A 26,023-nucleotide genomic window follows, 5' to 3' on the forward strand; every position below is an offset into this window, starting at 1 on the left:
TGTGAAAACAAGCATGCTTACAGTTGTCCCTATGACAATGTCTGACTTTGACCCTTCACAGCCTATGCATTCTATTTTCCCATCTGATTCACATGGGATTTGAATGCATTTATATGGAGATTTTCATTGCTTTCCTCAAAGAAATATAATGTTTGACTGCATTTACTTCTTATTCTAAAAAAAACCCCAAAATGTTATCCTATAACAAGGATGTGTACAACCGTATATGTCTTTTTCTGCATACTTAAATCTCTTATGTTTTTGGACTAGAATAACTTCTTTCACTTCACTACAGATAAAGATCAACTACACTCAAAAATAATAAAACACCTAATTATGCTAAATTATTACAAACAGATTTATAAAACAGCATACACACATTGAATCAAATATGTTCCCATATGTATATGATGGAAATGATCATTTCGCTAAACTGTACCAGATCTTACTTATGGGCTAAACACATGGGAGCATGGCGCCCCCTGCTGCACAACTGCAACATTACATTGCAGCAGTGTGACATTCATGCCCACAGTACACACTCGCATACATACAAACAACTCAATTCAACTTTATTGTCATGAAACTTACACAGGTGCATAGTATAATGAAAAGTGTTTCTCATTAGTCACTCAGGTGCAGTATATAAATAGGACAGAAGATAAGACAATAGACAGTAACACAATAGCAATAACAGTAACATGTAATAACATAACATAAATAACATGTAATCAAGTAATCAAAACTGTGCAAAATTCCACAAACAGAGAAAATATAACAGGACAAAAACAGTGCAAGGTAATTCTTGGAACAGTGCAAAAATAGTATGGTTAAAAATAATATGGTTAATTAATAAATATTAAATATTATTACAACCTGACCCTTTTAAAGAAAAATAGCCACATACCTCTTCTCTTGGCGCAAATGAAGCCAGCTGTTTGATCTTCAGAGTCTGGTTATTATTGCATTTCTTGCACAGTAACATCTGACAGTTAACGAACTGAAGAGTCTTTGGCGTTTGTGGCACAGGCAGGCCGGCAGACACGCCATGGTTCAGATGCTCCATATACTGCGCAGGGATGGGCTTGTTGTAGTCACCATTCTGAAGCACAGACACACACAGGGCAAAACAAAAAGCAACATTTTAACCTCACAGCTGCCTCACAGCTCTGGGGCCCCGGGTTCAATTCCTGAGGTGCTGTCTGTGTGGAGTTTGTATGTTCCCCCTGTGGTCGCATGGGGTTCCTGCCCCAGAGCAAATTCATGCTGGCAGGTTAACTGGCTTCCTGTGGAGGTTGAAACTGGCCCTGGTGGGAGTGTGGGTGCCCTGCAATGGACTGGCGTCCCGTCCAGGGTGTGCTTGTTGCTTGCTGGGATAGACTCCAGCCCCACGTGACCCCGAATGGGGAAAAAAGGGGTTAGAAAAGGGATGGATGGATAGATGATCACATCCTTTTCTTCAGCATTTATCTTTGCACCATCATGGTCTGAATTTACAGTCTGGCTGGCCTCAGCCTCCGTACCCTGGTTTCCGCTGCACAAAACGTCACCTTTTCACACCACGGAGCTGCGTGCTGCAGAACAAAGGGCTCAGCAGAGTGATATGACTAACATCTATTAACGCACAATGTTTTCCCTGCCTCCTCCATGACTGTAGTGCTTGCGATGCCAGCTGGGGGACGGGCAGCAGGGGGCGCCCCCTGGCAGCTGTGCGGCACTGCTGATCAGCTGATCAGACCGTAAAAAGATTTCCCAAGCACATTACCTCCTGGAAGCCGTTGTACTGCTCACAGTTGGGGCAATCCCAGCAGTTCCTGTTCCCATACGGAACGACAGTGTCCTGGCTGCAGAACCAGCAGTTAACCTGGACGTGCGTGGGCTTCTTCCTGGGGGGGAAAAAACAGCAAAGAACAAACTAAATCCAGAGGTGAATACACCCCCCGTGAACAGGAGATGAGCCATGCTTTCAAAATGGTTTTCTGCGACTGTCGTTCTTGTCTGCAAACAAAACCCCTGACAGTATTCTGCTCCAGACTTAGACAGAGCCGCCGGTCTGGTGTCTGACATCCATTAGCAACAGACAGCAATAAAAACCAAGACCATTCTGTCTTTTTGAGTGCTTCATCTCTGGGAACAGTACTGCTGTTCCAAAACGCCCCCGCCTGCATTTTCTCATTTACTGAACACCAGTTAACTTTTCTAACAGGTTCATTTTCGCTGTCTCTTTCTATTAAATAGCCTCCCTTGTGCAAACATGCAGTTAGGTCTGTCTACCGTTTCTTTCTTGATTCTGGGAATATCACTGAGTTGGCAGCAGTGTGGAGCAGTGGTCAGGGCTCGAGACAGGTAGCTGGGAGGTCGTGGGTTCAAATCCAAATCAAGACACTGCTGTTGTACCCCTGAGCAAAGTGCTTCACCCGAATCGTTCCAGTAAAATACTCAGCTGTATCAATGGGTACAATGCAAGTCCCTTGGGCTAAAAGCATCAGCTAAATAAATTAGTTCACAGCAGGTAAGTGCATTGTGCCCTGCTCGCTTCATGAGTATAAGGGTTTTCAAAACTTTAATGTACATCACCTTCGTTATAAGCTGCGTCAATAAAACGATGAAAGTGTTTGCTACTGCCATGTTTGAGTGCTGGTTAGCAGTGAGTTTACAACACACAAGACTCCATCAGGACAAATACACACAGCTGGAGCTGGACCGGGTCAGCCTCCTTCTCCCTGGCTCGAGGGGAACACGGACGAACACAGACCCATCCCATCCTTACAGCCCTCTCGGAGCGCAGCCTGCGAAGAGACTCAGCTGTGCACATCTCTGCATCCTAACCGATACTACACGGCACTTCACACAAACACCGCAAATACAGGCGTTTTTGTCAAATACAAAATAGGCACACAGGCAAAACAAGTATTCGTTTCAGAAGGGGCAACAGACTTTTTTTAAACAAGACAGCGGAAGCAATCTGAGAGGCACGGTTCAGGCAGGTGAAGTGTACTTGTGTATTAGTCTCCGTACTGCTTCCTTAATCCTTATCATGTTGTTCTTAAACCTTATTGAGGTTAAGCAAGGGGGGTGGGAATGACACCATATGGTGTCTCATGGTGCACGTGGGCCTCAACAGCACACAAAGGGAGAACAGAACACTCATATCTCACGGCTCACTACCTACACGCTGGAGGTGTTATCTGAAGATCAGACACTACCGGCCCCACGAGACGCCCTGCATCCCTGGTTTGTGCAAAGCGCATCACCACCGTTATCCTTCAAACCCGTTAGAGCAATGGGGGGGAACTTTCCTTTCATTCACCTGGAGTATCAGGATGTGCATGTGAGCTCAGGCACAGAGAGAGAGAGCGTTAGCGTGCGGGACTTATCCGTTTCCTTAAAAACGGCTCAGAACAAATGCCGAGGTGATTCACTTAGACTTAAAAAAAATAAAGATAACCAAACATCCCCCCCATTAATTAAATATTCTCTAATCTGGGTTTGGCTGAAGCTTGTATACAAAGCGATGTACAGTGGTGAACGTGATCAATCTTCTTTTACTTATAAGCCTCGGCAGCGATTGCTACAGCACCCCCCCCCCCCAGGATCTGAACCAGCGACCCCGCAGTCAGGGGTCCAGAGCACAGACCCATGCGACACGCCGCACATCAGGATAAAAACAAAAACATCACTGCATTTGCTTCACTCCTTCGCCGTTCGTCAGATTACAATAAATGTAGGACAGGCAGAACCCCCCGCCCCGCCCGCCCAAATGCCCTCTTCATTTTGCATTGTGTGTCGCCGGCACAGCAGCGTGAAACACATACTGTAGCTCTGACCATCGCCACCCGAATACTGCAGGCTCTGTCCCGCCAGCAGCTGCTCGCTGTCCGTGGGGATCAGTGCCGTCTCGTCACGGTCACAGACCGAGACCAGCTGACGCGCGTGTGGAGCCCGTGCTGAAAACGGAACGCTAGCAAAGGCGATTGATAAAAAAAAAAACAAAATGTTCCTTGTCCTACAGGTCGCGACGAACAGCAAGGAAGTGTTCCGACGCTCATGTAAGAATACAAATCTAACCACTTTGGAAGAAACGTGCGATTCGACGATTACAGTGTCGCTGGCTGTTTGGGTGACACCCAGCCAAACTCAAAGTCTGGAGCAGCTGTACAGGGGGGGATATGAGGGGATAGATCATACATTTGCCGCAGCTGCTGCTCCTCGGTGCGATGGGACCATCTGTCTGAAGCAGTTGCCCCGACTGTCCTCTACTAATCAAAGATTATTTGTCTTTAAAAATTATTTAAAACTCTCAACAGCTTCGCGCAGAATTTGACGCGGTATTATAAGACGCGCGTAACTGGCCCAACGGCAGTGAACATTACTATTAAGAAGGTTAGCAATAGCCAGAGCCGAGAGATCCTTCTTCAACATAAAGTTTGAGACGTATTATACACCCCCACGCGGCGTGATGCCCAGCCCCGGGCAGCTCGAGAGCGGGACACCGACGGAGCGAACGCGAGGCGATGCCTTTGTGCAGCCTCTCGCGGACCGATCACAGCTGTGCACATCTGTATTCCCTTTGCTCCAGATGTTGGGGGGAGCTCGTTCAAGGCCACACCTCGCGCTCTAGATCACAGAGCGGAACCAGGTCATGAGGCAAGGTGAAAAATGACAGCGCCTTGTTTTGTTAATGAACCTTCTCACCCCGGAGCATCTTATCTGTAGGCGCCAGAACGAGAAGGATCGAGTACAGTACTGCACCCGACACGGAAGGATTAGATCAGATGCTCCTAAACGTGCCTTTTCATTTTAATTTAAGATTAAGAGAAGACAAGAAACGGGAACCATTTACCATGACTTCGACCTAAATACAATATTATTACCACCTTACACTACCCGGCATGATAACTCTGTGCTACAGAATCACCAATGCACCCAACACTGTTAAATCGCAATAGGAAGGCAGCGCCGCAAACACCGCGGCCAACAGCTGACTCCTAACAGACCAGAAACAAAACCGGGAGCACACACACAACTACTGCAAACATGCCCAAACCCAAGTGAGGGGAGAGGGGCGGGCTTGCCAAAGCACACGCCGCCAGCGCCAGGCGCAGTGTCCCGCAGAAACCCTCCACGACAGCCCCCGGCGCAATCGGGCCTATTGTTACAGCGCTCCACCAACCTCGTTGCAATCCTGTAAACGACTGCCCCGGCAGCGCAGGCAGTCGCTCCGACTCCCCCGGCGAGGGTAAGCTGGGGGTACTCCGCTAGCATCTGACCGAAAACCTCCATGGTCCTCCGGCTCGTGTTTTTTTTTTTGGGGGGAGGGTGGGGGTGGGGGGGGCTGCACACGCCTGCCGTCCGTCTCGGTCGCGGGCACAGCCGGGGGGACGCGAGCCAGCGCGCGCCGTTCTATAACCTCCAAGCGGCCATCCCCGAGCCCCGCCTGGCCGAACCCGGGCAGGCAGCCAATCAGAGAGCGGGGCTCGCCCCACGCGCCTTCTTGGTCCGCCCCGCGCCGAGGAGCGCGACTTCCGGCACGCAGGACGGAGCGCGCAACTGCAGCGCATCTGTCACCTGGCCGGGTGAGCTGGTCTAGAGAAGTCTTTTAGCATATAAACTTTTTTAATGTCACTCCATAAACACCACATAACCTCTGTACTATGGACAAAGTGTTTTTTGTTCTTGTTCCCCCCCCCCCCCGTTTCATTCACTTGTTGCTACCTTGTTGTGTCATGTTGAGACATCTGTATATTTGTATGTACTGTATATACCGCTGTTTGTTTGTATTTTCCCATTTTGCATGTAAATAAACTTTTTTTAAAAAAAATCGTGTCGCCTGGCCGCGCGTGTCCCAGTGAGCGCGTCAATTCAATTCAGTTTGATTTGTATAGCGGTTTCTACAACAGACATTGTCACAAAGCAGCTGAACATATTCCCCCCTATGTGCAAGCCTAAGGCAGCAGTGACAAGGAAAAACTGCCCCAGACTAAAGTAGGAAGAAACCTGGAGAGGAACCAAGGTTCGAAAGGGGGAGAGCTAGAACAAGGCTTCACCTGGAGGCCAGGCTGATCGCTGTACAACATGAAGAGCAGGGTTTGCAGAATTTTCAGGCAGTTGTTCACCCGCTGCCTGCTCAGCATTGCCACTTTGTAAGAAGGAAGAGGCCATAAAAATCGTAGAAAACTCATTATTTCATTAGTCATTGTTTCACCTTTTTTAAAAAAAAAAAACCAACAACTTATGTTTCAATGTAACGTCACAAGGAATTGCTGCTCTCTGAACCAACAAACGGGCTTACGGACCATGGCCCAAAAGAACCGCAGGAATAAAGGAGGAATCGAACTTCTACAGTTTTTAATGTTTGAAATGACTTTGATTTACTTGGCTTACTTTTACTTTTAAACAGATCGTCCAGCCTGTGACATGTGAAGCTTTGCATTTGCAGGAACGGCACATACACATACGCTGCTCACCTTGAGCGAAACACCCGGGCTCGCCTCCGGGAAATCCTATCCCGCTGGGATGGAGATCGAGAGAGGGTGACAAAGAGATCAGTCACGAAAGCTGTGCACAGCTTATGCCTGCGCTGTTTATCAACAGCTGAACACCCTGACTCGCGCGCGTCCGAGGTAGCTCAAAGCAGCAGAAACTTAACGCCCAGCTGCGACAGAGAGGAATGCTCTTTGCAAACAATTGTCCCGGTGGTTTCTGTACATGTTCCCTTCAAAGGTCTAACCACCAGCAGCTACGATCACATCAGCTTCTCGGTGACGGCGTTCAAATTGTGCGCAACACTGTTCAAACAGAGAAGCTTCGGTTTTGGTTACAGCCAGTATATAGACTGCAAGTACTATAGGAGCGCAAGTACTCCTGCGGTTTTTAGTATAGGAGCACAGTTACGGATAGTGACCATCACCGCTGTGATTACTACACTTGGGTGAACACTTCTTTCTGACGTCACTCCCTATGTACTGTACTGTATTACCCACCCTCTCCAGTGGGCACCTCAGAGAACACTGGTGGGCTGGTGTTCCCACGGGTTAGGAATCACTAGTTTAAACAACTTCACCGTTAGACGCTGGTGAGGCCATAACCACTGCACAGTATTAATCATGGGTTTGACGTGCTGGACAGGTTTAATCACAAACACTCACACCTTTTTCCTTAGTCGGCTAATATAGTCGGAACCCATTACAGAGAATTCTGGGACCCCAAACACCAATACCACTACAAAAAGAAATGATTGAATGCGTGACGAAGGGGCTTGTGTGATACATTTCCTAACTGGCATCACATCTGAATTCGTCACGAAGGCGTCAAGAGTTTTTTTTAACCCCAAATGTACTCCCAATTCAGTCGCAAACGTAATATCCATATTTGCATTTTTATTAAACCATGGTTTAAATATGCATTTAGGTCCTCGTTCGTAAAACACAACAATGTGTTTTTCTTGTGACAAAAAGAAGGAAGTGTTAAACAGAGTTATAAAATCTGATTCCATCCTAGGACACATAGCAAGGCTATTCAGAAATAATTTAAATTAAACTCCACCCTACAGGATAAAAAAATAAACAGAACTGTAGACGTCCAAAACTCCAGCCAGTAGTCCAAGAATTGAGAACAGTGCATGTATGCAAGTCTTTCTGTCAACCACACTAGTCTAGCTGACTTCAGAGGGACTGCAGCAGGTTTCACTGACTTTCAGTGCATCAGCTAAACATTCTTGTTTAATTAAACAATCTGCAAGCAAACTAGTGGACCTTTTCATCTGTTGAAATCTGAAAGAAACAGTAACTAACAGCACAGGTTATCTAGACTCCTCCAGCTGCATTTCTTCATAATGACCTCCTAGTTCATACTCGACAGATCCAGGACCAGAGAACACTTCTGCTTTGTCTTCCGTCAAAGTGCCGAGGATGAAATTCAGGAACACTTTTAGTGTCTTGTAAAAAAAAAAAATCTCCCGTTTTTTTATTTCTTCAAATAAAAACAATAATATATAAAAGTCTGGGTAACACAGTCTAAAGTCTGCATCCGTGTCGGCGCAGCCGCCCGTGACACTGTCCTGGGATGAGTGGAGGAAGGTGTCAGGCCTCAGGAGAGCTGCTGGTGCCGTTCTGTGTGCCGTGGGCTCGGTCCACTGCTGTGATCTACTTGGCCACGTCTCCGAGCAGGTAGACGATGAGCTCGTACGTGGAGAGCACGATGGCCGTGTTGGGAATCTGGCGGATGAGCTGCGCCATCAGTCCCCGGTAGAACGCCGGATAGCCCTCCTCCAGCGCCACCAGCCGGGCCGTCTGGAAGAAATACTTGTACTTGCTGCCCTCCTCCCTAAGTCTCGTTCGGATCACCTCTGAGGAGCAAGGGGAGAACACAAGACAACGTTTAGTCTAGGACTAAATACACATCGTTCCAGGAACAGGCCAAAGCCAAGCGATTCCAAAAAAAACCCACCACCTGCACCTGTGCTGGTACAGGACAGAATGTGCTCCTTACAGTATTTATAAAGACACCGTCATAATGATATCGCTCTTTAAACATCTTCTATTTTAACTGAGGTGTCAAACTTTACAATAATTCGACAATTGCCAACCCTGTTCATATATGGACAATTGCGTAACAGAGCACAAGGTGGCAGTGTTGTACTTCGAATTTATTACTTTTTAATGGTAAACTAACTTTTCACAAAAGAAGACTTAACTGCAATGCCAAATCTTAGGTACAAATCACTGAGAAAAAGGACAAAACTGACTCCTTCTTCACAGCTTAAAAACAGACGAGCAATGACCTGTTTTGCTCTGCTCTCCTCCCCACTGAGAGCTGATGTGTGGGGGGCGTTCTGGCGCACTATGGCTGCCGTCGCATCATCCAGGTGGGGCTGCACATTGGGGGTGGTGGAGGGGAGTCCCCATTATCTGTAAAGCGCTTTGAGTGGAGTGTCCAGAAAAGCGCTATATAAGTGTATGCAATTATTTTTTTTTTCTTTGTTGAGTAAATCGGTTACCCTCACGTGTTTAAAAGTATGTAATACACGTACATCCTGGGTAACGAGATGTTTGTAGAGGATTTGTAGGATGAATGACCAAGCAGTTAAGGTGGGGGGTAAATGGGGTTCCCTCCTTCTCGGCCTCTCTCGCAAAGACACACGCACTGACCCCTGGAGGCCTCACACCTACCGTGTGGGTACGCTATACAGGAGGCGCAACCCTTGGCGAAGGCCGCGGCCGCCATCAGCCCCAGGAAATCCGAAGCCTCCTTCTCGGCCATCTTGGAATTCGCCAGATGCTTCTTTAACGTTTCGTAAATAACAAAACAGATAATAGTCTCTGATATCCCGGCGTAGGACGCCGTCAGTCCGCGGTAAAACCCGCAGACCCCTTCCGTCCGATACACGTGTCTGGCGCACTGCAATGCGTTCATCTGCTTCACACCCCGTTCCCTGCAGGGGGAGACAGAGAGCCAGAATCAGCAGCCGGTCAGGAGGTGATGTCAGCTGTTCAAACACCACTTGCGCGTTAAAAAACCCAGCATAATCCCGTTCAGGCACGTGGAAATTACAGGGACTCAAGTATGGATTCGCAAATCAATTCATTTTTCTGTTTGGTTTCCGGGAGGCTGGATTTTTACACATGCATGTGTAAAAGTGTTAGAGTGTTCTGGTCATGAAATGTCGCTTTAAAATATGCCCCCCCCAAAAAACTCATTTCACTCCGAGGAGTTAAAACAATCCACGGAGTGATTTTCAAACAACCCACTGGCTCACTTATACTTTCAACTGCTCATACAGCCATCAGGAGACTTTCACTGCTTTGTTATTTGAGACAAAAGGAAAATCGGAATTCACATTCTAATCCTCCAACGTAACTTTTTTTAAGAATGAGAAAAAAGAGAAGTAACTCTTCAACCAATTTCTATGTGTTCTTCACTTTATACCCAAACATTTTTTGGAACGAACAGCTGCGTTTTTATATCTGGGCTGAAACTGACAACTTTGTAAGATAGTATTAAGACCGACATTCAGAACGACCAGGATAATCTTTATAATAATAATAACGTTAGTAAAAATCAAGAGATAATGAGTAAGAGAGGACAGTCAATGAACTTTGCTCAGCTGGTTTTTTCCTCGACTTGGAGGGCGTCCGTGTTGCCTGTGCTTCTACATTCTTATGAAATACGAACTGAAGATGCACACTGATCTTGTGTAAAACGTCATAACCTTTCTCATGCTCCCCACACGGAGAGAATGAGGAAATGGCTTCACTCAGACTTCGACACGCGTGGGAGGGTGAACGCAGGGTGAGGAGCTGTGCTTCCCTCACCGACGGGCTCAAATGCTGCAGACGCAAGCCTAATGCTCTTTTATCTTGGTAGTGTAAATTCTCACAGAATGACCGTCTAATTATTTCTGCTGAAAAGATACCGTTCCATGACAGTTTTTTCCAATGGTGTGGCACAGGACATAATCATGTGCGAGTCTGACTGTGTATGCAAATCCCTCTGGATGGCTCAAAGTTTTTATGCAGCCTGAGTGAAGTTTGAATGCAATGCCGACGATCAGAATGAAATGTTACGGCACATTTCATCCTGGCTAGGAATCGCAGGTGTCAAAAGTGCCCATTCAAACCGGCTTTGCCAATACACGATTCTGACGGCATCCAACAATATGATATTTCTGACCTCTGCCCTTTCTATACCTGAATATAGATAGAGGTATTCCAACTCAACTGCGTCAAGAAGGATATTTATAATGTCGAGCAGGACGTGCCAGGAGATGCATGAGCTGTTTCATGTGCTAAAGAGGGCACACAGGAGACTCCTGCTTTTCAAATTCTCCGCCACTGAAGTGGTTCTCTTCAAGGACAGACTGTGCCCAATATAAAATACTAGGAAGACCGCTTCCCTTTGATGTATGCAAAACTATTGTAGCTGAAACAACATAAAACATTCATCTGCATGTGAATATCTCAGTTAAGCTACAGATCTTCATACGTTCTCGTCGGTCCCGAGAGGCCATTCCTTCCGAGGCCCTCCAGAGATGTACAGAAAGGGGAGAGGATTCCGGAGTCGGGACCTGTTTTACCTTCTTTCCAGCTGCATTCGGGTTTTCACCATCCAGATTGGGTTCATCAGGGAGTTCGTGATGAAAGCTGCAACAAGGAGGGGGGAAAAAAAACAAGAGCTTAATACTGTACTTCTCCAAAACACCTTCTTTACACCCCTAATGCACTGGAGCCCGTTCATCCTCCAGCCTGCTCTCCACATCCCACTGGACCCCAGACAACAGAGCCAATTGCCCCCCCCTCTAGTTTGTAGTCATCTGAACCAGTACGGGTTTCAACAACTTGGCTGGGCAGCTTGTTCCAGACTCCCACAACCCTCTGCGTAAAGAAGCGTCTCCCGTTCTCGGTTTTAAATGCACTTCCACAGAGTTTGCACATGAGACCTCTGGTCTGTGTTTCACTGTTCCCTGGTGTAGAAGTCCGCTCGGTTTTTACCAAGTCAGTGCCTTCGAGGATCTTGAATATTTGTACGAGGGCCCCTCACAGCTGTCTCTGCTGCAGATTAAAGAGGCTCAGTTCCTCCAGCCCGTCCGTGCAGGATGGCCTCTTAAACCCCAGAACGCACCTGGTTTCTCTTTACTAGCCTGACTCCTTAGCAGTGTCTTTTTTTAGCGATTTGTTTTCAGCAGCAACATCTTCCTTCACATAAGAAGGAAAACCCTGTTATTTTATCTGTCGGAGGGGATGGGGAAAAAATGTTTTGAAAAAGCCAGAGAATCACTGCAGTTGTTTTTTTGAATGGACTGTTCCAAACCTCAAAGAGCACTTTTTTTCTTTTTAAGCAGACGGCGTTCCTCTAAACAAAGCAGGTGGTGGAACTTGTATTTGGCAAACCTATAAAAGCAGAGGCACTGTCTGGCGTGCGCGATCAGTCACGCAGTGGTGCAGGGTGTATAATTAGCGCACATGATCTCTGCAAGCGAGAGGCAAATTCCTCAACTGCTGTGGAAAGCCCGGCTGATGCCAGCAGCTGTGTTTCATAACAAGAGCACTTCAGCCAGATCGCAAGGGTTCTGTTTCCTCCGCACCGGCCCAGGAACATCACATCAAACACAGAGATGCGAGGAAGCAGAGATTCCCCCCCCCCCCAAAAGGAAGATGTGTTTTAATTTGCTGAAACGATCCCACCTCATTTCACCCACGATCCCGAGAAGAGGAAAAAGACTCACCCGCGAAACCCGCAGAGCACATGTGCACGACGCCACTGTTCGGCACGAATACAGTGTTGAACTTCTCCTTGGATTTGGAGTAGGCAGCAAAGTAGATCGCTCTGGGTGGGAGGACACAACGAGAGAGGAAGAGAGAGAGAGTTGGGATGAGAAACAAACAGAGGAACGATATGGGCGGGGACAATACAAGCAGAACCCCCCCACCCCATCTAAAGGGGGCTCCGCTGAGTCTCAGACACCGCATGTGTTTGTTTTGGCTGACTAAGGGAGAGCACAAGGTTATAAGCCTGAGCAGAATACGTTTCTAATTTACTCATGTCTAAAGCAAAACATCTACAGCTCAATGGCAGAGGCTTAATTCACAATCGTCTTCCAGATGAAAACTGCAAATGCATTATGGGTGTGTACATGGCACATTTTTAGTCCATGTGCTCTTTTAGCAATGATTGATACCCTCCGTTTTGTTCCACACTGATCTCTTTGAACAGGTTCTGGAACAGCCTGCACTGGCAGAGCTGAAAAGGCCTGAGTAAGCACCCAGCTCCTCCTTTATTGTACTGCTGCTTCATGAATGGCTGCCTTGCTTCTGCATACCAAAAGCACCGGGACAGCCGGCCAGGCAGCCAGCACAATAATCTCTCTACAGTCTCATCCCCAAATCCTGCCTTGGACCCCTGACAGGGGGCAAGAGTATCTTTCACTTCCACGTTTCGAGCAGTGGCCAGGGGTGCGGTAGCTGAAAAGTTATAGGTTCAAATCCCAGGTTTGGCATTGCTGTCGTACCCTAGATTAAGGTACCTTACCTGAATTCTTGCAATAAAATACCCAGCTGTATAAATGGGTGAAAATGCTATATTGCTCCAGATAAAATCATCAGCCAAATAATATTTAGTCCTCTGACAGCTGCATTTTCCCTCCTTCAATATACGATTACGATTACCCTGTTGTTACATCACGTACAGCCTTGCAGAAAAGAGCAGGTTCTTCCAGGCTTGGGAGTTAATTATTCCAAGTGTCGTTGTTTTTCTGCCCAACACTCACTGTGTAAAGAGCCCAGCAAGGGGGAAGTGTTATAATGTAACAAGGGACAGGAAAAAAAACAGCTTTGCCCAATAAGACGGCGTTTTGCTCTCTTCTCCCTCCTTTCTGAGAAACTTAGGCCTCCGTGACCTTGATGACCTGACAGGCTCAGTGCTGTTTGTACCGAGACTCAAGGGTGAAAGAGTACAGGAAGTACAATCACACGCTCTGTCTCATCATGTCAGGACAGAAAGCCTCTGTAACTCCCATGTGGCACCAACTGGCTGCTGTCTTACTCAACAGGCAGCACTGTTTACAACCTCCTGTCCCTTCTGGCAACTTATTAACCGCGGCATCAAAAACATTTTGACCATGCAAAGCGGTTTCCCAATAGCGTCAAAACAACTGTAACACAATCACAGCCAAGAACTCTCCTCGAGATCAACGCCCACCATGAAAAATCACCACGCTTTTACACCGACCCAGAACACATCCATTCAAGCCCGTTCCTACCTGGAAGGGGCTACGCCAACAAGATTGGGCCCCAGGCCCCTGAAGAGTGACCTTGGGCCTTCTTTCTCCAAAATGGACCTGGAAAAAAAGAACATACCATTTGGAGCAGTGTTTTTTTTTCTATGGAGCTTATAATAATAGGTATTTGAGTTAAGAACATCAGATAAGTTATAATCAGAAACTTGTGGGCTTATATCTCAGGTAGAATGGTACGTTTGTACCCTTCAGCAAGACTCAATTTTATTACAAATTTCTTTATTCCGTGTAGCCTGATACCATAGCAACACTAAAAAGCTCAAGGCGCATTTGGTAACCATTTACTCCCAAAGCGCCTTATCGCTAGTGTGAGCCAAAACACCTCTGCTTATTCTGGCAAGCACGTCTCTGCGCTATCTGTCCCGGTGCACAGGTGAGAAAAACATTAACAAGCGTCTGTGGGAGAGATAAGGTGCTACACACAAGTATGCAATCAATCGAAAAGAAATCGAACACACAACCATCCTATACTGGACCGACCACAGGTCTCTAGGAAACAGCAGCAGCCAGGATAAAAACCATATTAGAAGATTGTGCGAGAGCTCTTTTAAGCCATTCACTTAGCGTTAGGTCAACTTTGAACTTTTCTGAGGAGAGAGAACATGGGTAGCAAGCACTATAGTACCAATAGGACTAGATACTGGATTGTGCAATAAAACAGAAGTGTGGATTTTTGATGAACTGCTGTATGGCACACAGGGACATGAAGGGCTCTGTGCCACAAAAAGAATGACTTTTCAAGGGATGAGCAGGCGCACTGGTGGCAAAGAAGCTGCAGCCGCTAGCTACTTAACGATTCACCAGCTTTTTAGTTCCCAGATTTTTCCGACAACCAGCAATTACCACTATTATTAGAACACTTCCTAAAAAACAAACACACGCAAGTGTTAAAAGAAAACAATATTCTTTTTTAGCATAATTAACACAAGTCCAACAACAGATTCATCAACTGCAAACACTCTGATTTTGCCCATTTGCTGTTTTGAGATAATAGCCCTCAGCAAGAGAATCAGACTATTCATTTCTGGCTACAGTCAGCGTCAGCAGACGACAGAGATGCAGCCCTGGCTGTAATTTACACTCTGGCTCTGGAGGTTTCCAAGGCCCTCGGTGCTGGTAATGAAAAGGTCTCGCTCGGTTTCAATTTCAAGCTTCTGAGAGTCAGCTAAGGAAAAAAAAATGCCAGCCCCTGGCAGTCACGCAGCAGAGATACAGTAGCACGGCTGAGAAGCAGACCGGGGCTGCCAGGCCAGAGATCACTGCCCATAAAGAGGAAGCCTGCCCAGACAGACAGCAGCGATTAAGAGCTGGGCGGTGCAAAGCGAGGGGAGCTGCTACTTGGCAACACAGCACCTCGAACGCAACGGTAAACGCAGGGCCACAATCCTCAGCACAGGGGGCACAGAATGGTTTAATGAGATCTGCAAAAGGCAGTCATGGGGTGCATAAAATTTAACTTCGTACTTATCTAGAAAGATTTAATTTTCAGATTCAACGACCAGAAAACAGGACTCAGCACTAGTTTTAAAACTAGAAAATGACCTTTACTTTTCCCTTACTTTTTTCTAGTTTTCTTTCTGCAGAACCTACAGTCATTTAAAAACCTCTATTCTAACTTTCTAACTGATAGAAAATTATAGCTTCAAAGAGAGGAAGGGGTCCGAGGCTCTATAGGAGTTAATACAAACTGAACGGACTTCAATCCAAGTGGAACGTCATCACAGATTTTAATTTCCTGAAGGCTGCTCATCAGGAGGCTTTTACTGCATGTAAGCGCAAGCCAAGTCCCAGAGCAGACGTCACACGGTCCGTGGTCTGATCTTCCTTGGAACTGCACTTGGAACGGTCGCCTCAGAGATGCCCAAAATAGGTCACCCTCGCCCGCGCACAGCAAGCACTGACTCTCTGCACGTAGCAGGAGGACTTCCACACCAGCTGCGCCCAGCGAAGGCTGGTACAATCCTTTGTGTCTGCAGACCCCTTTGCACCAGGTAATGGTGATGCATGAGCCTACTTGGGTTAAGAATCGTTGGTGAAAAGACATAACAGAGCTTATGTGCTGGATGAGGCCTTAACCACATTCTTAACCACAGTCTGAGCCTTTTCGAGATGCAGCGCTCACTTTCTGTTCGTTTAATATACCGGGAAGCAAGGTTAGCAAATAACCCTGGTGCTGACGAGACGCCGTTACCTCAACACTTGGAAGAGGCCCGGGGCCACAGGCGAAGGCCGGATCATGCCCGTGCCGTTCAGGGTGCCCAGCTGGACCTGGAAGATGGGGCGCAGCGACAGGCCGGAGGACTGCAGCCGGGTCTTGATGACCTCCAGGGGGCACGTCATGATAGCGCCCACTGTCCCACCACACCTGGGAACAGGAAAACACAGGCAGATTGAGGGCGTGTTCCTCCTGCAGGACGCTAACCAGACCTCCGGAACCTCAACACTCGAACACCTTTCCTCTCCCTCATCCTTCCCTGCACACATTCCACAGGATAAACTGCTACTGTGTGAACCAGGATTTTCCAAACTCTTTGTGTGACTCTTTTTTCCAGTAATTCCTCTGTCAACCTGGCAATAAGAAAGCCATAGTTAACGAATTTCATCCCAATTACCTCCCAGCTGCTCCTGCAGGAGCCTTTTTTTACAAACCATATCACTTCAAAAACCTGTTTTAATGTAGATTGAAGTCAAAATCTATAGCATACAAAAGCAGATGTCTTCATCTGTTTCCAAATCCAGGAGTAAGGAGTTATTTTCCATTTTTTAGCCTTCATTTCTGTCTTAATTTGAATTTCATTCACATTCAATGCCCCCTACAGTGCTATGTAGAGACAGGCCCTTAATCCTCCCTGAATAAAAGCAGCTAAAATTCCACTCTGGGTTCCTGCTGATTCCTAGGCTGAAGGTTAGCACACCTTCAGTGCGAGCTCACTCTGATGCATGAGAGTGTGTGGGCATTCCAACAAGGATTTCTTTTTCCCAGAAACTGATTCTGACACTGTAAATGTGAAAATAAATGAAAATCCTCCACTCACAACAAAGCAATTATTGGCAAAATCGGGTTCGAAGATTAACTTCAACGCATAGCAGGGAACGTTTCTGTGGCGCAGTGCCCGTTTCTTTCCTGATTTATCTTTGAACTGTGGAAGGAGTGACAAATGTTATCAATGGAAAAAGGTTAAAAACAACTGTTCCAGGAAAAAAAAACCAACAGCAACACTTTGTGTTCAGATGTTATCAGCTGTCAGTGAACATAAGAATGGTTACAAACAACAGGCCAGGCTCACCTAGCTTGTTAGTTTTTGAATAGCTAATTAGTGGTATCTGAGGATTTGATCCAGCTGTTTACAGAAAGACCTCAGGTTGTTGAATGTGTTATTTTGTTTAAACTCCCATAACCCTTTATATAAAGATATGCCTCCCGTTGTCAGATTTAAACCAATGCTTTTGTTTTCCTGTGAGAAGTCACACTAGATATTTAGAAGTTAGGTTTTCTTGTTATCCAGTCAGCTACCACTGTCCTTCCAAAGACCTACAACGAAAAGAAGCTGCAATCTTTGGAGAGAAGCTTTTCATACCTTAATATCTTGCAAGCAGCTAAATCCTTAAACACAGGCAAAAATGGCACCGAGTTAATTTTACACTTTTGCAGTTTTCTTCTACAGACGCAGCGTGCACTCACTTGTGAAACTCTCGCAGATTGAGCAATCTGTTCAAAACAAGGGACATGACTCTTTCACACCCCTTTCTGTTAGCTGAACCCGTTTCCACTGCGAGTTTCTTTTACGAAGCTCAGCTTTGTTTCACACCCCAGTTGTTTGAATCATCAAGAACGAATGGAGTGACCTGCAGCAGTAAGAGCGGAGCCCTAACGCAAAGCACAGGCAGGTGAGAAGTGCTGGGCTTCACAACAGGACCGTCATCTGGGATGTCAGACGTTTCAAGGGCTGGTTAAGTAAAAAGGTGTTTTAATGTTGACTCTACTTGTTCTGCAAAAGCATTTGATATTGAAAGGAGTTCCTTATCCTACTGTCCTCGATGCCTCATGGCAAAGACAGCATTATTACAGTGAGTATGGAGAGAAGCAGTTACACAGCACAAGCCTTCAGACTTAATCTCCTCTTTGCTTCTCTGTTTCTCAGTGACAGATGTTATCCTCCCCCCAAAAGTTAACTTTGAAAGCCCACACACTTCATTACAGGGATTAAAGTTCACATTTAAGGTTGTTGTTTTTTTTAAAAAAAGTGTTTACGGACAATCCTCTCAAAACCCACGTCTGTTTGTCTAGCTGCTCCGAGGTTCACTCAGAACAAACAGAACGCGGCTCCTGACGCAGGCCGGATCGCCACCGCAGGGTCACAGGTCACAGGTCACAGGTCACAGGGCCAGCGGCCGCGGGAGAGCAGCGCCGCGTGTGGCGCAACAGGGCGTTACACCTGCAGAGAGCGGCTCACGTGAACCGACTGGACCGCACCGGGCGAAACGAACCAATAAATAATAATAATAATAATAATTGCTTACACTTATATAGTGCTTTTCTGGACACTCCACTCAAAGCGCTTTACAGGTAATAGGGACTCCCCTCCACCACCACAATGTGCAGCCCCACCTGGATGATGCAACGGCAGCCATAGTGCGCCAGAACGCTCCCCACACACCAGCTCTCAGTGGGGAGGAGAGCAGAGTAATGAAGCCAATTTATAGATGGGGATTATTAGGAGGCCATGATTGGTAAGGGCCAATGGGAACCCCAGGACGCCGGGGTTACACCCCTACTCTTTTCGAGAAACGCCCTGGGATTTTTAATGACCACAGAGAGTCAGGACCTCGGTTTTACGTCTCCTCCGAAGGACGGCGCCTGTTTACAGTATAGTGTCCCCGTCACTATACTGGGGCATTAGGACCCACACAGACCGCAGGGTGAGCGCCCCCTGCAGGCCCCACTAACACCTCTTCCAGCAGCGACCTTAGTTTTTCCCAGGAGGTCTCCCATCCAGGTACTGACCAGGCTCACACCTGCTGAGCTTCAGTGGGCTGCCAGCTGTGAGTTGCAGGGTGATATGGCTGCTGGCAAAAAAAAAATAAAGACCACACCCACAGCGAAGCACAGCCTGGCCGAGGACGTTCATTCCAGGGGTAAAGAGAGGAAATCTCATTTAATAGTACTAAAGGATTTCTAAAGTGATTATCATTTTATTATCTTTTTTTCATTAATTAAACTCATGTCCAGTTTGGACAGGCTAGCCTTTGAACAGGCTAGTGCCATCAATATTGCACTACGATTCTTTTATCTGTAGTGTTTGTTACATTTGTTTGTTAACTATTTACCCGTTTGAGAACATCAACACTGGAGTTTCCTGCGAGCAACTCCCCATGCAAGACGGAGTTTAAACGTACCTTAAAAACAGGTAAAAAAAACGGCTCATCATAGAAAGCCAAAGCCTCCTACAGCAAGGCTGTTTTGTCACTGGCTGTAACAGCACGAGAGCGTGGGACAGGCAAAAAAGGAAAATGTTCCACGTTAAGAAACGATGAAGACTATTTTAGTTTGTTCTTCATGAGGGGTAGATAAGCAACTTGTATCCTTCAATTATTCCGGGCTCGAGGAGGAAAAGAAAGAGCGAAAAACGTAACAGTCTCACAGGCATCCAACAGGTGTGCCAACCTTATCCTTCATCAGAAACTAGCCTCTGCATAACCTGCAAGAGAGGCGGGTACGAGTGACTGCTGATCTCCTGATCCCGACCGGGGGAGACGTGCCGCCTTTCGATTTGCTGGTTGAACCACAGCGAAATAAAAAAGGCAGCAGCCGGCTTCCCAGCTGCCGGGGCCGAGCCGCTGTCTCCCAGTATCAGAGCGGTTAATGATTGGCTTCTGCAGGGAGAGAGCACCGGCAGCCAGGCAGCCAGGCGCGCATTCCCCGCGTCACACCAGACGAGCCGGGGCGACGGCACTTCGTTGATTTTTAATTTATGGCTACGACCTGTCGTGTGCGTTTTGCTTCACTTGCTGCGACTCCTAGAACGTGTGTTCGCTTGGCTGATCAATTGCGTCGATGGAAAAGGACAAGGAAGCGGGGCGGGGCGGGGACCAGCAGGTGTACCCCCGAAGACACCCCGGGGATCATCAAAAGGGCCACGCCACGCATTAAAGGCTGCAGTACACCTGCATAGGCTATAATCTAAGCGCCTGGCAGTTCATTTCATGCTACATGTTGCCAGCTCCCCCGTTACCTGAGAACTCGGGCTCAGGGTTCGTGCAGACTGGAGTACATGTTTCACACGAAGCGATCAGCACCTTTTAAAGATGTGCATCCCTGCCATGTCCTGTTTGTTAAATTTAGTATGCCCTCCCTGAACTACCGGGTCCCCGATCTTGTGACCAAACCGGGCGCTTTTAATAAATAGGTTAACAGAGGTTGCAGGGGCGGAAAGGGGAGAGAACAGGAAAAAAATGTAACAAGAACGGGAGGCTTATTTAAAACGAAATAGAAATTCCGAAAATAAACTATAGAAAAGAAAAAACAGCAATGCATGAGTTCTCCATCGGCACTGTGCCCACTGAAGGCATTTGGATGAAGTCTTTTCCCCATATGTAAACAGCTATGTAAATGCAATTAATTAATTTAGTGATCGCGTCGCGTACAGACTGGCCATAATGTAGAACTGCAAAACTTTAATATCGGGGTCGAGCAGTCCTCTATCCAGCTTTAGCACGCAGAATCGTGCCTTTCCATGCTATACCTTTGAACACCGTGCGAGCTCTTTTGAATCCATAATATAAATTTTCATTAAAAACAAAAAGACTTCCAGCACATACAACATGAAACCAAACCGAAGAGCATTCGAGCCTTCGTGTACGTGTCCTTAACAACCAGAAGAAAGGACATCTTTCACCTTTCAGCAGATCTGTTCATGAAACGCATTCATGAGGTTGCATAACGATAAACCAGGCGTCTATAAGCAATAGCTCAGAGGCCTGAATCACCCTGGACTCTGTGCAATACTTTCAACAGTTGGACTTAAGGTTGCCTTAAACCTCTTGTTTTTTAATCTAACTCGCATCATTTGAAGAGAAGACACCACACCGTCCCTCCTGATAAAATACTACACCACGCTGCATTCACGTGCCAATCACCCGCTCCACACTACAGCTGAAATTTAAGATATAAACATTCTGTTTAAAGTAACTTAAAAAATCCACACGTCGGTCCCAAACAACCCTTCAAGACTTCATCTGTCTGAAAACATCTTAACCCGCCGCCTCTCTCACAGAAATGCACCGCACAAAGTTAAGCCAAACCGGTACAGACGCACTCAAATGTCATTTTCAGTTTTACAAGGTTAAACAATTCCAATATGTCAGAGCCACAGGCAAGGCGTGCTGCGCCGCCTTTAAAACCTCATAGCCAAGTCCACACGAATGCACTGTGTTGAAAGGTTTCATAAATACTCGGATCGCAGCTCTGCGCCGTTTTTTTTTAAAAAAAACTTTAATTGCTCAGACGGCCACCGCGACACCCCTGAGTTCACCGAGAACAGGAGACCAACGTCAGATACAATTTCATCATCTTTCGCGTTCAGCTAAGAACCATGAGAAATTAACAAAAGAACTCACCCTCCAGCAAACAGATGCAAAAACGTATCTTTCTGGGCCATCGTCAGGATGTCATCGTCACCTGCTTACTTTCGTTCGAGTGGATTTGTTGTTTGAATTACCCCCGACAGGAAATGTGCGACAGCCGTAACGCTACTGTAGCTCCTAGCCGGCTTATTCCTGCTCGGAGCTTCGCAGTGCGCAAAATCCGCACAGGCACCGCCAGGAAGCTGATGACGTCAGGGAGGCGGGTCGGGGGTGTTGTCCCTGACGTCACGTTTGCGTGTGGGAAAAACAGCTGACGGGAGGAGACTCGGGCTTCATCTGCGTGACTTCCTATTTCTGGCCACAGCGTTCTTCTTGTGGGGTAACATGCAAAATTAAAATTTGGATGGAAACGAATACCCTTTCTTTCATTCTGTTCCAATTTTTGCTGTTCGCTATGAACACGTGTATAAAGTTGTTCAAGTAGGGAGCTGGAAAGTCTGCAAAGGAACAAGTACAGGTTTATCCCCTGCTGAAAATGGCTCTCACCCGAAAAAGGCTCCACAGCCGACACGTTGTGTTTCTTTTCTTCTATTTTCAGCAGTTCTTGTTCCTGTACATAAAGTTTACTGTTACAATAAACGCTAACATGAAGTGGACCGTCGTGTATTTAAATACTGTTCATGAATACAAAATGGTCTGGAGGCATGTTCGATAGGTTTCAGCTAAATAAAGATAAATAAATCGCACCTGGCTGATATCGGAACATATCTTCGTGGGGACATAATACCGTTTCCGTTTTAGTAACACAATTAGTACTGTAGTACTGTAATAGTGGTTCTTAAATGGCTGCATACACGTCAATATTCCCCATCCCTACTTATTTATGAGCATTCTTACAAGCTGCAAAGCTGAAGAAAGCCTTCCCGCAGCCAGGGAAGCACACCTGTGGTTGCAGTTTTTAAGCAGCAGTGTGGGTGTGTGAGTGTGGGTTTCAGGTTCAAATCCCCATGCTGAACAAACCAATGATCGTTCCTGGAAAACCAGGTATATCATGTTGGCATTGGGTTCCATTGCTGGGGTGCTTTTTTAATAACTAATTAGTTATTAACTAATTACTATTACTATACTATTCACTATTAGTGAGCGCCCCCTGCTGGCCCTCCAGGTCTCCCCTCCAGGTACTGGCCAGGCTCACACTTGCTTAGCTCCAGTTGCCAGCTGTGATGTGATGGCAGTGGCAGTTATTAGATGTAGCGAATTACATTGGTTACACCCCATGGGTTACACCCCTACTCTTTTTGAGAAACTGGGATTTGGGATTTTTAAGGACCTCGGTTTTCCGTCTCCTCCGAAGGCCTATTTACAGTATAGTGTCCCCGTGGAGCTAATGCTAATGCCCCCTGCTGGCCCCACTAACACCTCTTCCAGCAGCGACCTTAGTTTTTCCCAGGAGGTCTCTCAGCCAGGTATTGACCAGGCTCACACCTGCTTAGCAGATGGCAGTGGGCTGGAGAGCAGAGTGATGTAGCCAATTCAGAGATGGGGATTATTAGGATTATTAGGATCCTCACACCTGCTTAGCTTCCCAGGAGGTCTCTCAGCCAGGTACTGACCAGGCTCACCCCTACTTAGCTTCATTGGGCTGCCAGCTGTGAGTTGCAGAGTGATATAGCTGCTAGTGATGTGGAGATAATCATATGGAGAGTCAGCAATAGAGCAATTTTCTTGAGAAGCAGCTCCTTTTTCTTTGGAAAAAGCTGAAAATCTCGGGAGCTATTTCAACCCCCAAACCTTCGGTCTGGACTCTGGTGCCCTAAGCAACATTATACTACAGCCGACAGCAGTCTATTTACATCGATTTTCAAAACAGAACAACGTTCTTATTTGCGCAAAACTGGAAACAAGGACAACAAAAAAGTAAACGTCGTTTAAAAATTTCGTACATATTGCAAAACTATATGTACGGTAATACCAGGGATTAGGTCTTGGGATCACACCCATATTCCCAAATTCAAACGTATTCTGCGGAATACGCCTCTGTGCCTCCAAACGCTTAAGGCAAAGTCTAGTTCCAGCAGTGACGACCTCTAGTGGACCTGGACAGTACTACTTTATGCGAAATATTTTGGCTGTAAGGCTTTGGGTGGTCCCAATGCTTTAAATTGGCATTAACACTAGATGGTGATCTTGCACTTCTAAAAAGAGTACACTGTGCCTATACTCCAGTAATAGCCAAAATCTGCCGGAGGATGGAGCTCAAAGACTATCGCGGAAGGGAGTCGAAACTCGAGCCAAGAATCAAATATTCTTCTCTAGACTTTAACACTCGTTCTTAAGGAGCATCGTGTTTCGCTAACGCGTGTATCCCCGGCGAGGGCGCCCGAAAAACAGTCATTAGCAGACATCCGCAAGTTTTCCAAAACTTTCCTCCTGCTCTCCTGAACACAGTTGTAATTCTCATTCCAATCGTCTGTATAGAGAATCCTAGCAAATAGCGCGGGCCTTCCCGAATGAATTAAAAAACCTGGAAAAATGTCCATGATAATAACATTTGCTGCAGGGTGAACAGATATCAACATTTCCTCTCACCACGGGAGGAAAAATCTCAGGGTACTGTACTGCAAAGAAAAAAAAAAGATTATTCTGCACACACGGCAGGTAGTGATGCTGGCGTGCGGTGCCCGTTTCTCTCCTAGTTTCTTTTTGAGTTGGGGAAGGAATGACAAAGAAATGACGGGGATGAGAGGGCAAAGGAAGAAAGACAAAATTGCAGCTTGGAGCGGGAAGCTGCAATGAAGCACCTCAAGGTTAATCACACCCCGCAAAGCAGGAAAGAAGAAGCGGAGTTTTGTCAAACGCGCTTTCGTCATTTGTGTGTCTTTTCCTTTAAAATTAACTTTTGTTTAGATGTAATAATTATTGGTGAAATCTAACGGGTTTTTTTTTGCTACAGAACATAAGAACGGTTACAAACTAGAGAAAGCCACCGGTTCGTCGAGCAAATACGGCATTTAATCGCTAATTAACAGTCTATGAGGATCTCATCCAGCTTCTGATCAAACTACAACTACATGGGAGGGTAGCGCCCTGTTCCGGACATCCACAACTCTTTGGGTACAGAAGCGCCGCCATTGTGGCTAGAAGAGATCTCATTTGGGGGCTTTAGCTGTGCCACAAGCTAAATCTGGTGTTGGAGCGCCACGACGGAAAGATGAAAGGTCTCGGTGCCAAGGGGGCAGTCACTGTCCGGTCTCCTGGGAGCCTCCATTTTGACCAGTTGGTGGGAGGTGTCGCGCTCCCAGTGACAAGCAGCGCTATACTGCGGTCGAGATCATAATGGCTGATGAGGATATTATCCTGAAGAGAGAAAACACACTGTGGAAGCGTCTGGAATTAACCGTGTCGGCGAGTGTTCGTGTCATTACTTCAGCCCGAAAGCCCGTCTCTCGGTGGAGCAGTAGGTGTGACCTACACACAGTGCGCGAGGCCTGCTTTGCAATTCCTTTGTAAATTACTCTGCCTTGACAATCTCCAGGGACTCCTTTCTTCTCCTTTTGGAGAAGGGTGTGTAGTTCAGTGAGACGAAAACAGCAAACGCAAACAAGTTTTTTTTTATCTCTGTACCACACTGACGCTTTTAATTAAGACTCCGAAACACAAAGATAATTGAGGTGAGTTCAGTAAGAGGTCTGACAATACCAGCTTCACAGAGCCACTTGAGAAGCTCACCTGCCCTCTAGTCCCGGTCTAATTGAAAGCATATGGAAGGACTTGTTCGACTGGGGACTCACATTTTGTATTATTTTGGAGAAAGTTCAGGAATGCAGTCACCGGCCAGACATTTTTATAAACTGCAGGTTTTTAAAGGCATTTTTACGCGCACTACCAAGTTTTCAGAGATTGTGTTGGGCACGTTTCTATTGATTGTTAAGCTTTTAAAACCACCTGTTTGCATTTAAATAATAATTACTCTGGCCATTTAAAAGACCCTGCAGACGTGCCCTGCGGAGGTGAAAGGTCTGTTGTAGTTATTCCACGGGTTTATGATGTGCGCAGTTACGTGTTTTCCAGGGTTCTCTCCACTCAATTTAATTTTTAATTTTTTTTAAAGATTTCAGGCATGCAGACTTATTGGAAGAGGTCATATATGATTTCATTTTTAGAGAAACATATAGTCACCCGTTATCAGAAAGCTGCTAATTCCAACCTAGATCCCTGTCCTGAAAAAACACCAGTCCATCACAGGGCATGAGCACAGGTGCAGTTTAGAGATGCCAGTAAACCAAGCTATCATGTCTTCAGTAGGTGGGAGGAAAACATTGCATCACCCAGAAAGCTGCATAATGTGGAACATCCAGCTCCACACTGAAGACTTCCTGGAGCAGAACGGAACCCGGGACTCTAAAGCTGGGAATCAGCGGTGTTTGTAGCCCTGCAGAACAAAGATAATGGCATTCGCTGACACAGAGAGAGCTCACCTGGCAATTGTAGGCTACTTGTTCTAACTCCAGCCATAAAAATCTTATTTTCTTGTTGCACCTGTCAATAAATACTATACAGCAATAACAAAAAGAACAAATAAAGAATATTTTCATTACAGTGTTTCTGTCACAAAAGTGCAGTTCTTTTGTCAGGGCATCTTGTAGA

The 26,023-nt window shown here is 46.4% G+C and overlaps 2 protein-coding genes across 6 annotated transcripts in view; both read right to left on the bottom strand.

Annotated features, from left to right (window-relative positions):
• Window positions 1-5,440, bottom strand: part of tmem201 (transmembrane protein 201) — a 37,743-nt gene extending 32,303 nt beyond the window's left edge. Inside the window, exons 1-3 of one of the 3 annotated variants that reach the window (XM_088937958.1) lie at window positions 5,174-5,440; window positions 1,766-1,886; window positions 908-1,102 (exon numbers count right to left, since the gene is read on the bottom strand). In XM_088937958.1, coding sequence (XP_088794084.1) covers window positions 908-1,102; window positions 1,766-1,886; window positions 5,174-5,283 — 426 coding nt within the window. In that variant the 5' untranslated portion in view covers window positions 5,284-5,440. The remainder of the gene's footprint in view (window positions 1-907; window positions 1,103-1,765; window positions 1,887-5,173) is intronic. The other 2 variants (XM_088937960.1, XM_088937959.1) reach the window with 2 other exon arrangements.
• A 1,924-nt stretch (window positions 5,441-7,364) lies between these two features.
• slc25a33 (solute carrier family 25 member 33) overlaps window positions 7,365-26,023 on the bottom strand; it is a 31,621-nt gene continuing 12,962 nt past the window's right edge. Inside the window, exons 4-11 of one of the 3 annotated variants that reach the window (XM_088938096.1) lie at window positions 25,705-25,808; window positions 16,828-16,932; window positions 15,984-16,157; window positions 13,757-13,834; window positions 12,224-12,324; window positions 11,075-11,141; window positions 9,171-9,433; window positions 7,365-8,347 (exon numbers count right to left, since the gene is read on the bottom strand). In XM_088938096.1, the coding sequence (XP_088794222.1) occupies window positions 8,326-8,347; window positions 9,171-9,433; window positions 11,075-11,141; window positions 12,224-12,324; window positions 13,757-13,834; window positions 15,984-16,157; window positions 16,828-16,932; window positions 25,705-25,808 (914 nt within the window). In that variant the 3' untranslated portion in view covers window positions 7,365-8,325. Of the gene's footprint in view, window positions 8,348-9,170; window positions 9,434-11,074; window positions 11,142-12,223; window positions 12,325-13,756; window positions 13,835-15,983; window positions 16,158-16,827; window positions 16,933-21,409; window positions 21,575-25,704; window positions 25,809-26,023 lie in introns of those variants that run through there. The other 2 variants (XM_088938098.1, XM_088938097.1) reach the window with 2 other exon arrangements.

This window comes from Atractosteus spatula, chromosome 20 (genome assembly GCF_055471065.1).
Source record: "Atractosteus spatula isolate fAtrSpa1 chromosome 20, fAtrSpa1.hap1, whole genome shotgun sequence".
NCBI classification, from domain to species: domain Eukaryota; kingdom Metazoa; phylum Chordata; class Actinopteri; order Semionotiformes; family Lepisosteidae; genus Atractosteus; species Atractosteus spatula.